This window comes from Geotrypetes seraphini, chromosome 12, assembly GCF_902459505.1.
Source record: "Geotrypetes seraphini chromosome 12, aGeoSer1.1, whole genome shotgun sequence".
Taxonomy (NCBI): domain Eukaryota; kingdom Metazoa; phylum Chordata; class Amphibia; order Gymnophiona; family Dermophiidae; genus Geotrypetes; species Geotrypetes seraphini.
Genome location: NC_047095.1, coordinates 7,025,225 through 7,038,017, shown reverse-complemented (window position 1 = coordinate 7,038,017; position 12,793 = coordinate 7,025,225). Strand labels below are relative to the sequence as shown.

Here is a 12,793-nt window from a genome sequence, read left to right as displayed (position 1 = left end):
AAGGTAGGGAAACACCTGCAGGCTCCGGAGACGCAGCGCTGCAGCAACCACAACTAGACATTTTGTGAAAACCCTTAGAGAGGCTGCCAGGCCAAAGGGAAGAACATGATATTGGAGGTGGAGATCCCCCACCTGGAATCTCAGATACCGGCGAGAGGCCGGGTATATCAGAATGTGCGTGTAAGCCTCCTTGAGGTCCAGTGAGCACAGCCAGTCCCCCTCGTCCAAGAGAGGGTACAAGGTAGGAAGGGTGAGCATTCTGAACAGTTCCCTGACCAGAAACTTGTTCAGAGCACGGAGGTCCAGGATCGGACGCAGATCCCCTGTCTTCTTGGGTACCAGAAAGTACCGGGAATAAAATCCAGTATTCCACTGGGAACCTCCTCGACCGCCCGATGGTGAAGAAGGGCCTGAGCTTCCTGCAGAAGGAGAGGCAGCTGAGACCGGGCAGAAGGAAAACTCTCTTGGAGGAAGATCAGGGGGCATGTGAATGAAGTGAAGTGAGTACCCCTCCAGGATGATGGAAAGCACCCAACTGTCGGTGGTAAGACTTTCCCACTGGGTATAGAAATGATGGAGACGACCCCCGATGGGGAGGGGGGAAGGCTCCAGGAGGAAGGGAGCCCGAAGGCTCAGACTGGAATTGTCAAAAAGACGGCCCAGGCTTCGCCGGAGCTAGCGGCTGGGCCTTAGCTTGACGCTGCTGCTGTTGTTGCGGCCACTTCGAAGGAGGCCGAGAGAATGCAGGAGTAGATTTCTGCGGATACCTCTGGAGAGGAATTTTGTATTGCCGAGTCAGAGGGGTCTTCGGCTTAAGTCTCACCAGAGAAAAGAAGGACCGTTCGTGTTCCGAGAGGCGCTTAGTGGCTGCCTCTATGGAATCATCAAATAGCTCATTACCTACGCAAGGGAGATTGGCAAGACGATCCTGGAGATTCGGATCTATGTCCACAATCCTGAGCCAAGCGAGGCGACGCATGGCGATTGCAAAAGCCGTAATCCTCGAGGACAACTCGAAGGCATCATAGGCCGCCTGAAACATATAGAGGCGAAGCTGGGAGAGAGTCTCCTCTAGGAGACGAAACTCCTGACGATGAGAGTCCAGCACGTCCGCCCAGAACAAGTGGAGGGCTTCCACACAGAACCGGAGATAGGACGTGAAGATAAAGTTATAGTTGAGGACACGGTTCGCCATCATTGGGTTTTGATAAAGGCGGCGACCAAACTTGTCCATCGTACAGCCCTCCCGGCCCGGAGGGACGACTGCGTATACCTTTGAGGGGATGGATTTCTTCAAGGAAGATTCAACACCAAGGATTGGTGAGAAAGTTGAGAACTTTCGAACCCCTTGACTGGGATCGTCCGGTAACGGGACTCCAATTTGGAGTGAATAGCCGGGACCGTATAAGGGGTCTCCAGGTTCCGGAGAAATGTTTGCCGGAGAACCTGGTGCAATGGCAAGCGCAGTGCCTCACGGGGTGGATGAGCAACACCCATTTCCGCCAAGAATTCCTGTGTATAATGGGACTCAGACTGGAGGTCCAGATTCAAGGCCCTGCCCATGTCAGAAATGAAATGAGTGAAGGAGGAATTTCGAGAAGACTCATCCTTCTGAGGAGACCCTGAGCGAGATCTTGGGGCAGCAGAGAAAGAGGGAGAAATTTCCCTCGAATAGCATGCTGGAGCCTCGAAGTCCCGCAAATGGGAGAGCGAGGAGGCTTGGCTAAATCGTCTCGGGGGCGTCAAGGAACGACCCTGCATAGGGTGGGTCGGAGAGGACCCCGGAGTTCAAGGGACCATCTTGTGGAGCCTTGGAGAAGATGGGGCAAAGGAAATCTCTTCCACCGGTTTTGAAGAATGCACAGTAGAGTCCAACTCAAGGACAAGGGTGTGCTTGGAAGGTTTCATGGTTGGAGACCTGCACCGAAGGGGCGGAGAAGACCGCAGCTTTTTAGAAGGGGCAAACCTCTGCAAAGTAGTGGGTGAAAAGCGTGCCCCTGTCATGGGTCCCCGGAAAGCCACAGGCCCCGATTCCGGAGACGAAGAATCGCTCGAGGAAACCCTGCGAGTCTTGCAGGCATGGCCCCGAGAAGGACGCTCAGGCTAGTCAGACCGGGGCTAGGTCGAGACCGAGGTCAGAGACGTCAAGGTCGGGACCAGTTGGCTCACCACTGAGGAAAGCTGTGAGGTAAGGATAGCCTTAAGCATGTCCTTGAACATAGGCACCGAAACCAAAGGATGTTGGGTCACAGGTGCAGCAGTGCGCTCCTTCGGGGGGGATCTCGAGGAAGAGTATTCCCTACGTGAGGAGGCACGCTTAGAATGATGTCTCGAAGATGCCGACGAGGCAGCACTCGCATGAGGTAGGCTTCTTTGCCGGCACACCTGAGGAGGAAAGAGGAGATTTACCCAAGGCCGGAGTAGCAGGAGGAGCCGAGGCCAGAGCCTTGGAGGACGAGGGGGACTTCGAGGCCGAGGACTTCGAGGCTGAGGCACCCAACACTAGTGACGAGGCCGAGCTCGAGGCCTGTCCCTCAGGATCCATTGGGTCAAAAAGTTGAAGAATCTTGGCCACCCTCCAATGAAGAGCCCATGGTTGCAGAGTCGCACAACGCGGACACGACTTAGCGTGGTTTTCCGCACCCAGGCACACCACACACCAATGATAAGGATCGGTGATGGAGATAACCCGGTTGCTCTTAGTGCAGTTCTTGAACCCGGTGCGAGGCCGGGACATAAGAAAAAAGACAGCTACAGCCCCGCGAGGCTAGGCAGCCAGAGCAAGACCGGAGACCCGGTCAAAAAGACCCGAAAGAAAAGAAGAAACAAAGACGCGAGCATAGCGACTTAAACGAAAATAACAAAGAAAGCCGCGGTGCAAGAAGGATGAGATCGCGCGCAGCAAGGGAGCAGTGCTTCCGGCTCCGCGGAAAACATAGAACTGAGGCCACGCTGAGGAGACGCATGCCCTAGGTTGGGCGGGAGGGGCACGTGCGGGCCAATCGCAAGCTTGAAGGTCTTCAAGCAAGTCTGCTTGCGAAAACATCCGCAAGGGGGCTCCGTCTGTGACGTCACCCACATGTTGAGAATATCTGCCTGCTTGTCCTGGGATAAAGGGAGTGATGCCACAAGCATTTCTTTTTTTTAATATTCTTTATTCATTTTTAAAACTTACAATAAGTACAACAACATATAACATCAATTTATACTTAAATACATCACTTAATATCCTATTAAAATATAATTCAGATCCCATATCCCTCCCCCCCATAATTCACAAGCATTTCTTGATAATTAGGCACAAGGAAGCAAAACTTCAGTTTGGTGGAGAATAGAGCTTTCAGGAGGCGCTAATTTCTTTAATTTTTTTTACAGTAGTAAGGACTGGGCAAAGTAGATTTGTCACTAGACAGCAGGAATTGAGGTTCCAGGGCCAGAAGGACCTATAAAACACAAGTAGCTGCTATTAATGAGGGGGAGGGGAGGGCAGTTGGTATACAGGCCCACAAAGCTTTTGAGCACATGTGTTTGCAAGGATTTGTCCATGCATGTGTGTTAGAACAGCTTATTAAGAGGAATTTACATAAAATATTCACCTGTGGCTGTGTGGTAGACTATACCTAGACTTCAGCAAAGCTTTCGATAGGGTCCCGCATTGCAGGCTGTTGAGCAAGATGAAATCAATGGGACTGGGAGAAACACTAACTACATGTGTCAATGACTGGCTGAATGGCAGACTTCAGAGGGTGGTAGTTAACGGTACCCTCTCTAAAACATCGGAGGTGACCAGTGGAGTACTGCAGGGCTCAGTCTTGGGCCCGCAACTTTTTAACATATTCATAGGGGACCTAACTCAGGGGCTTCAAGGTAAGATAATGTTATTCGCTGACGACGCCAAACTATGCAATATAGTGAGAGACGGCAATTCACCCGATAGTATGACACAGGACCTACATTTGTTGGAGCTTTGGTCCTCGACCTGGCAGCTGGGTTTCAACGCTAAGAAATGCAAGATCATGCACCTTGGCAGCAGAAATCCGTGCAGAACTTACACCTTGAATGGTGAGACCTTAGCTAGAACTTCAACAGAACGAGACTTGGGAGTGATCATCAGCGCAGACATGAAAACTGCTGATCATGTGGAGAAGGCTTCATCTAAGGCAAGACAGTTGTTAGGTTGCATCCGCAGGAGTTTCGTCAGCCGGAAGCCTGAAGTCATAATGCCATTATACAGAACCATGGTGAGACCTCATTTGGAATACTGTGTGCAATTCTGGAGGCCACACTACCAAAAAGATGTGCTGAGAGTAGAGTCGGTGCAACGGATGGCCACCAGGATGGTCTCGGGGCTCAAGGATCTATCGTACGAGGAAAGGCTGAAAAATTTGTGGCTGTATTCACTCGAGGAACGTAGGGAGAGAGGAGACATGATCGAGACGTTTAAGTATATTACCGGCCGTATCGAGATGGAAGAAGAGATTCTCTTTCTCAAAGGACCCTCAGCCACAAGAGGGCATCCGCTCAAACTCAGGGGCGGGAAATTTCATGGCGACACCAGGAAATATTTCTTCACCGAGAGAGTGGTTGATCCTTGGAACGAGCTCCCGGTGCAGGTGATCGAGGCAAACAGCGTGCAAGAATTTAAGAGCAAATGGGATGCCCATGTGGGATCCCTTAGAGGGTTAAGCCAAGGAAACCTGTCACCAGGAGTGGGATCCCTAGGATAGTAGACTTGAGGGTGGGTCAGTAGAGTGGGCAGACCTGATGGGCTATGGCCCTTATCTGCCGTCATCTTCTATGTTTCTATGTTTATATACAACAATTTACTACTGTGAAGCAGTTTTACGAGAATTCATACTTTGGTACATCAGCTACTATAAAAAAAACTTACATGCCCATGTTTTAAAACACAGCTTAATACGGAGTGCATAAAGATCATGTAAAATCTGTGCTTAATAGTCTGAGAAAGGTTTTCCACAAGTTAGGATACACAATTTTTTCTTCAGACATGAGAGTGTTCTTTCATCAGCAACACTTCTTTGTATTGGTTCAGTCAATTATCAGTCAATTATCTGCCTCACTCTAAATTCTCTTACCGCTGCCTCAGGGTTTATTCATATTTATAATGGCTTTCTTCCCTTGCAGTTTCAGAGATTTAAATTTTCAGCCTTTCCCACACAGACAAAATGGCGTTTGTTTGTTTTTTTACTAAGCACAATGACGTCAAACCAATCAGGTTTTAGCACTGTCTTTCGGTTGAATACTTTGAGCCCTCATAGGCTAAACAATAATATGGAATGGCAACATTTTTATTAAGAAATGATGCTCTTTGACAACTAATCATAATGTTGTATCCAACTGCAATGGTTCTATAAGACGGACAAGTAAGTAGCTTTTGGGGTTTTTTTTGCCTCCAATCACTTGCTAGCTATGGAATAATGGTTACAATAAATGCAACATATGGCCTCTTTTACAAAGCCACCCTAGCGACTGCCATGCAGCAAGAGCCCCAAAGCCTTTTAAATCTCTATGGGCTTTGGGGCCATTAGCACAGCGCTGCCGCTAGTGCGGCTTTGTAAAAGAGGCCGATAGTATCCAACCAATGTGTGACCAAGAATCAGGAACTGCTAAAACTTGACTGGTTTTATGTAACGTTGCCTAGTACAGAAAAAAAACAAAACTGTGCTAAAACCTGATTGGTTTGACGTCACTGTGCCAAGTACAGAAATAAAGAGGGGGGAAAAAAAAAAGATGCTGTCGCCATTTTGTCTGTGTGGGAAAGGTTGAAAGTTTGAATCTCTGAAACTGCAAAGGAAGAAAGCCGTTCTAAATATGAATAAACCCTTATTACCTAAAAAGGACTATAAAAGAAATGCATACAACAGAGCAAGAACTATCAGCAATTTTGGAGTCATCAGATATTAAATTGTCAGGACAATCCACATTAATAGTTTCCCTGGTATTTTATCAGGATAAAGATCTAATTTTGAGACTTTAATAACAATAATAATAATAACTTTATTCTTGTATACCGCATTACCATGGAAGTTCTATGCGGTTAACAGAAGAAGAGACTGTACATTTACAGCGATGTTACAATTTCGTTAAGGTTAGATTTACAATTTTGGACGATACAAATTTGGTCAGGTTACCTTTACATTTTTGACAATAAATATACTGTGAAGTTATTTTAGCAGCTAGGTTATATGTTCAAAACGGTTACAATTGCTATAGTTAGATACAGTAGCGTTACAGATTGCAGTGTTGCATGAGGTGGTAAGGGTAGGGGGAGAGGTCAGGAGGGGAGGGGGGAGGAGGGAGGGTTGATCAGAGGAATTTGTCAAAGAGATAGGTTTTGGTTAACTTCCGGAATGTTTGGTAGTGGGGGAATTGGAGATGAGGGTAGAGAGGCATTTGTTCCATTTGCCCGCTTGGAATGCTAGAGATCGGTCGAGGAATTTTTTGTAGAGGCAGCCCTTCATGGAGGGGAAGGAGAACAGGTAGGTGTTTCGTGTGCGAGAGGGGCGTGCAATTTCCAGGTGTTCGGATAGGTAGATTGGTGAGGAGCCTGCTAAGGTTTTGAAGCAGAGGCAGGCAAATTTACATTACATTACATTACATTAGTGATTTCTATTCTTCTTGTGCCTTGCGGTTCTAAGCGGATTACAAGTTAGAAGACTGGACATTTCCAGTATCATTGTAGTACATGTAATCAAAAATGCGTCAAGTTACAATTGTTATTCTGGACTTTTCCAGGAGAAATTGATAGCAGATAGTAGATAGTGATAGGTTGTTTAGACGAATAGAGATAATATTGTCCGGATTCTGTTGTTTAGACGAATAGAGATAATACTGTCCGGATTCAAGGTGTTGCTGGTGGTGGTGGTAGGGTGGTCATGAGAGCATTTTCTAATACTTTTGTGAGGTTATGATGATGGGATTTTAAAGGTGATTCTTGCCTCCACTGGCAGCCAGTGGAGTTTAGCATAATAGGGGCTGACGTGGTCATATTTTTTGTACTATTCTTAGGCATTTGATGGCGTTTTTGTAGGCTCCTAGGTAATGTCATCAGCGTAGATGAATGATTTAAGGTTTAAATCAGTTAGTGTACGTGCTAGAGGTGCCAAGTAGATGTTAAAGAGGGAGGGGGAGAGTGGGGAGCCTTGTGGGACTCCACAGGAATTACGCCATTGATGGGAGAAGATTCCATTGCTGTGGACTTGATAGGTACGGCTAGTTAGGAAGCTAGAGAACCAGTGGAGTACTTGGCCGGAAATGCCGATGGAGTCAAGGCAACGGAGCATAATATCATGGTCGACCAGATCGAAAGCGCTGCTTAGGTCGAATTGGAGTACTAGGGCGCTTTTGCCCAGGGAGAATAGTTGGAGGAGGTAGTTGGTTAGAGCAGCTAGGACTGTTTCCGTGCTGTGGTTTGCGCGGAAGCCGGATTGGGAGTCAGGAAGGATGTTGAACTTTTCTAGGTAGTTCATGAGGTCATGGTTAATGAGGCCTTCCATAAGTTTTTGGAAGAGTGGTATGTTGGCGATGAGTCTATAATTGGTGATGGAGGAGATGGGTTCTTTGTTGTTTTTGAGGCGGGGGGATACGAGAATGTGGCCGAGTTCAGTCGGGAAGAGGCCGGTGGACAGGCATAATGAGACCCAATTGAAGAGTTCGGCTTTGAATTGAGGGGGGGGCAGATTTAATAATGGAGGGTGGGTAGTTGTCTAATAGGCTGTTGGAGTTGGCATATTTTGAGAAGAGTTTGAGAAAAAGGTTCCAGTCTGGGCTTTCGAATGAGCTCCAGGTCATGTCGGCCCTTGAGCCTGTTGTGTCTATTGCTGGAAGGGTAGGAATTATAAGGTTGGGAGTTATAAGTGATAATTTTAGGGTTTTGATTTTATTGGCGAAGTGGTCAGCTAGGATCGTTGCGGGGGGCGGGAGTTCTGAGCTGGAGAGCTTATGTGAATCGGTGTCTAGGAGGGAGTTGACTAGTCGGAAAAGTGCTTTGCTGTTTAGAGTAGAGGTGTTGATGAGTTGAGAGTAGTATTTACTGCATTTTTCAGCTATGGATTTTTTGTATTCGCTGACTTTTTTCCGCCAGTTAAGTCTGTCATTGTCGGTCCCTGATTTGCGCCATTTTCGTTCAAGTTTCCTTACTTCCTTACTTTATTATAATCTGAAGCAAGTTTCTTATTTGGGAGAAAGAATATATATTTATCCGGATGTCTCTAAATGGACTCAGTCAAGAAGAAAAGAATTTCTTACATACCGCGATAAAATGATTACTTTGGGTGCTTCTTTTCAGTTAAGATTTCTTTGTAAATGTTTTATGTTATACCAAGGAAATAAGCATTTTTTAATGACCCAGATCAGTTGCGTTCTTTTTAGAAGGAAAAGGAGTTTCGTTTGCACCCCAGTGATTATTGGAGTAATTCTAGTCCATTGCTAATGCCGACGTTTTCACTCTAATTTCCTTTAAATGATTGCAATATGTTTTCTTTCCTGGAAGCGTTCCTCTCTTGTTCTTCTCCTCCCTCTTTAATTTGAGGACTATGTATAAGTTGTATTTGTTTCCTGAGGCCAGTTTTCGGCCTGATTTATTTTTACTTTAACCCAATAGGTAATTGGATGTATTAGTTTCCTTATATTTCCTGTTAAGCACAATTCTGTACTTAAATGAAAATCAAATAATTATATTAAAAAATATATGAATAAACCCTGAGGCAGCGGTATGAAAATTTAGACCGCGAAACACTGGCCACATTGGTGAAGAGTGAGGCGGCTACCATTGTTTACATCGGAAAACAAGACACGGAAGACAACATAGAAAAAACTGAAAGTACTATTGGACTGCTAGAACAAATACAACGATCCAGATAAGTACAATCGACTTGGACTTTCTTAAATTTAACAGTTTTTCATGTATATTATGTGCGATAGAATCGCAGGGCTGCCCAAGTCCGGTCCTCGAGATCTACTGGCAGGCAGGTTCTCAGGATATCCACAATGAATATGCATGAGAGAGATTTGCATACCAAGAAGGCAGTGCAGGCAAATCTCTCTCATGCATGTTTATTGTGGATATCCTGAAAACCTGGCCTGCCAGTAGATCTCGAGGACCGGACTTGGGCAGCCCTATAGTAAAGAAAAATCGACTTTGAAGGATTTGGATACAAACAATTAAAGAACATAACTTTGCTATAAAATTCTCCTGAATATAGTATTTAGAGAAAAAAAGCTATAGAGATAATAAATTTAAAAAGTATATATACAAAAAAGAAGCAGTAAAAGGAAAAATAAAAGAACATAATGTTTGTAGAGAGTAAGTAGGTTGGTGGTTTTTGCCAATGATTACAATCAGGAGCAAGAACAGAGTTGTATACAAACACCGGATGGTGTATATACTCCAGATCTGAGGTTTTTTTATACCTTAGTACAGGAGAATAATCTATTAGCAATATTTGGATATTAAAGAACATATTGGATTTTGTGCCACTAAAATACAGTGGATTGAAAAGGGTGTTAGTAGTTTTACATACAGAGGAGCAGAAATTAGAAAGTAAGCTTTAAAATCAAAGAAAACTCTGCTGTTTTGCAGTAAAAATATTCAATTTTTCCCAAATGTCTCTAGAACAACTCAACTGACAAGGAAACCTAAAGTTTTAGATATAGGGGAGTCATTTTTTCTTAAGTTTCCTTGCAAATGCTTGATTGATTATGATAATAAATCGATACATATTCCTAGATAATGTGCACTGCTTACACTTTCATGCTGGGAAACCAAGGGGGAATTTGTGTCCTAATTGATTTATTGTTTAAATTTTTTAAAATTTATTGGCTGTAATAGTTTGAGGGAAAATAGTTCAAAGTGATCTATAGCCTGTGAAACCTACTTACTTTTGTTGTGTTCTTCAATTTAGGAGTGAAAGATTCTCCGTTAATGTGGACTGAAGATATGAAGTGTTGCATTTTTGTAGCCGATGTTACTATTTTCTTTTTTGTGTGTTGTTTTCTCAATTTTAAAAAAATCCGAAGTGGATGCATGTGTGTGGGAGGGCAAAGAGAATTAGTTGTGGGTGGTGGGTGTAGAAAATTTGTCAATTACAAGAAAGCTGGTGATTTTTTTCCCTCAGAATAGTAAGCCCTGCCTAAAGTACAACTTCTGAGTCTCCCTTATTATGGGTTCATGAAAGAATATCAATGAAATGAAAATGAGTACAGATTGCTACCCTACCTGTTAAGAAATTGCTCCGTTAGGTTCTGCTGCTGTTCTAGTCCATCCTCTTGGTTTACTCCTCCTTCAAGCAGCATTTGCTGATACAGCTGCCTTTGTTGTTCCTTCTGTTCCAAGTGCTGCTGGAAGCGCAATTTCTGCCTATAGTATTCTTCAAACTGCTCTGTTGAATCATGGAGCTTAAAAAAATTAGGAATGTTTTATTTATTTAGATAAGAAATATTTTATACTAAGTATTGAAAATGTTATTTCATCCAGAGCAGCATTTATTTATATATTTATATATACAGTGGTGCCTCGCATAAAGAACGCCTCGCACAGCGAACGCTGCACACAACGAACTTCATGTCATGATTCATTCAACGAACTTCGTTTCACACAACGAAGTCGCCCGAGCTTCCACGATCGCTGCCGATGTATTGCATCCTTCCGCGCAGACACTGCAGGCAGTCGTTAGTCACTGCGCTTAACGCGTTTCATATAACGAACTTTTCGCATAACAAACTTGCTCCTGGAACGAATTAAGTTCGTTGTGTGAGGCACCACTGTATATATATATATATATACACACACACATATATACACACACTAGTGTTTAAGCCTGTTACATTAACGGGTGTTAGAGTAGATGATCGTCTATCTTTTTTTTTCTCTCTCTCTCTCTCTCTCTCCTTGGATGCTGTCTGTCATTCTTTCTGTCTGTATCTCTCCCTGGCCCCCTGTCTGTCTGTCTGTCTTTCTTTCTGTCTCTGTCTCCCTGTCCCCCTGCCTGCCTGTATTTTCTGTTGCACCATGCCTGCCTGTCTCTCTGTGGGCCCCTTTCCTATGTTCTTAGTGCCCTCAGTGCCTCCTTCCTATGTCCTTAGTGCCCCCAGTGCCACCTTCCTATGTCCTTAGTGTCCATCCTATGTCCTTAGTGCCCCCAGTGCCACCTTCCTATGTCCTTAGTGTCCCATCCTATGTCCTTAGTGCCCCCAGTGCCACCTTCCTATGTCTTTAGTGCCCCCAGTGCCTCCTTCCTATGTCCTTAGTGTCCCATCCTATGTCCTTAGTGCCCCCAGTGCCTCCTTCCTATGTCCCCATCACTGCCTTTCAGACTTTTGTCACACCCCCACCTCCAAAGCCTGCCTGCCTGCCTCCCTCCCTCCCATCTCCCTGTGCAGTAGAACCCTTGAGCAGCATCTTTCCATCTCCACCCCCGCCTGCCACTACCGCTGCTGTGTAGCTGACCCCACTGACCCTCCCATCCAACCATCCCACCGTGAGACGACCGACAAACCTCCTGGCTCCAGGGGAGTCCGCAGCATTCTAAATACGCTGCTTCGGAGCCTTCTACTGCCCTGATTTCCTCTGCTGTGTCATCAGGGACTTTGTCAGTCGTCTCGCAGTGAGAGGGTCAGATGGGAGGATCAACGGGGGTTTGGATGCGGCGGGGAGCGATGCGCGGGGGGGCGACGATGACGAACAGCGGGCCTTACAGGAGTCAGGGCAGGAGGAGGGGAGTGGCTAGAGTGTTCCCTGCCGCTGCATTCTAAAATAGAATTCGGCCACGGATCAGAAAACACGATGGCAGGGATCATGAAACCCTAAGTGCGCATGCGCGCTTAGGGTTTTATTATATAGGAGATATATATATATATATATATGAAAAGGGTAAAGTGGATGGGAAATAGAAGGGCACACAAAAATCTATTTTTTTTTCTCCACTTTCTAAAATGAACATGTACCTAAAGCATATTTGTTTTCAAAATCAAGGAAGAACTATGGCATGGGGAATAACTGACAACAAAAAAGGAGTCCAACAAGGTCTGTAGTACAGCAAGCAAAAAACAAAAACAAACTGCAGACTAATATGTACAAGATGCACGCAGTATTTATTATTACAAAATATTTAATTGCAGTTATTGATACCACCTTATTACAAACCAAGTGACCTGACACGGTCCGTGTTTCGGAAAACATGACTTCTTCAGGGGTCCTAATGGGTATAAATAGCGAGTCTGAGAGAGTATAAATTATACATAATAGATACAAAATGGTGTACATAATATAATAATACCCCTTGTAAAGTGATAAGCAAAAAATATCATATAATACTTGAGTGAGTGCTGGTGCTATATAAGATAAAGTTATGAAGACATCTCAGACCACTCTATATGTCTTCATAACTTTATCTTATATAGCACCAGCACTCACTCAAGTATTATATGATATTTTTTGCTTATCACTTTACAAGGGGTATTATTATATTATGTACACCATTTTGTATCTATTATGTATAATTTATACTCTCTTAGACTCATTATTTATAGCCATTAGGACCCCTGAAGAAGTCGTGTTTTCCGAAACATGGACCGTGTCAGTTCACTTGGTTTGTAATAAGGTGGTATCAATAACTGCAATTAAATGTTTTGGAATAATAAACACTGCCTGTATCTTGTACATATTAGTCTGCAGTTTGTTTTTGTTTTTTGCATGGGGAATAACTGAAAAATGCTAAAAGGCAATTTTAAAAAGCATTTTTACATTCTATGCACTGAAATGAGGTGTTATAAA

General features: G+C 44.5%; 1 protein-coding gene across 5 annotated transcripts in view; it reads right to left on the bottom strand.

Moving 5' to 3' along the window:
* The window catches only part of WDR47 (WD repeat domain 47), a 104,273-nt gene that overhangs the window by 43,730 nt on the left and 47,750 nt on the right, over positions 1-12,793 (bottom strand). For all 5 annotated transcript variants that reach the window (XM_033916863.1, XM_033916860.1, XM_033916861.1 and 2 more), the window contains exon 7: positions 10,238-10,416. In XM_033916863.1, the coding sequence (XP_033772754.1) occupies positions 10,238-10,416 (179 nt within the window). The remainder of the gene's footprint in view (positions 1-10,237; positions 10,417-12,793) is intronic.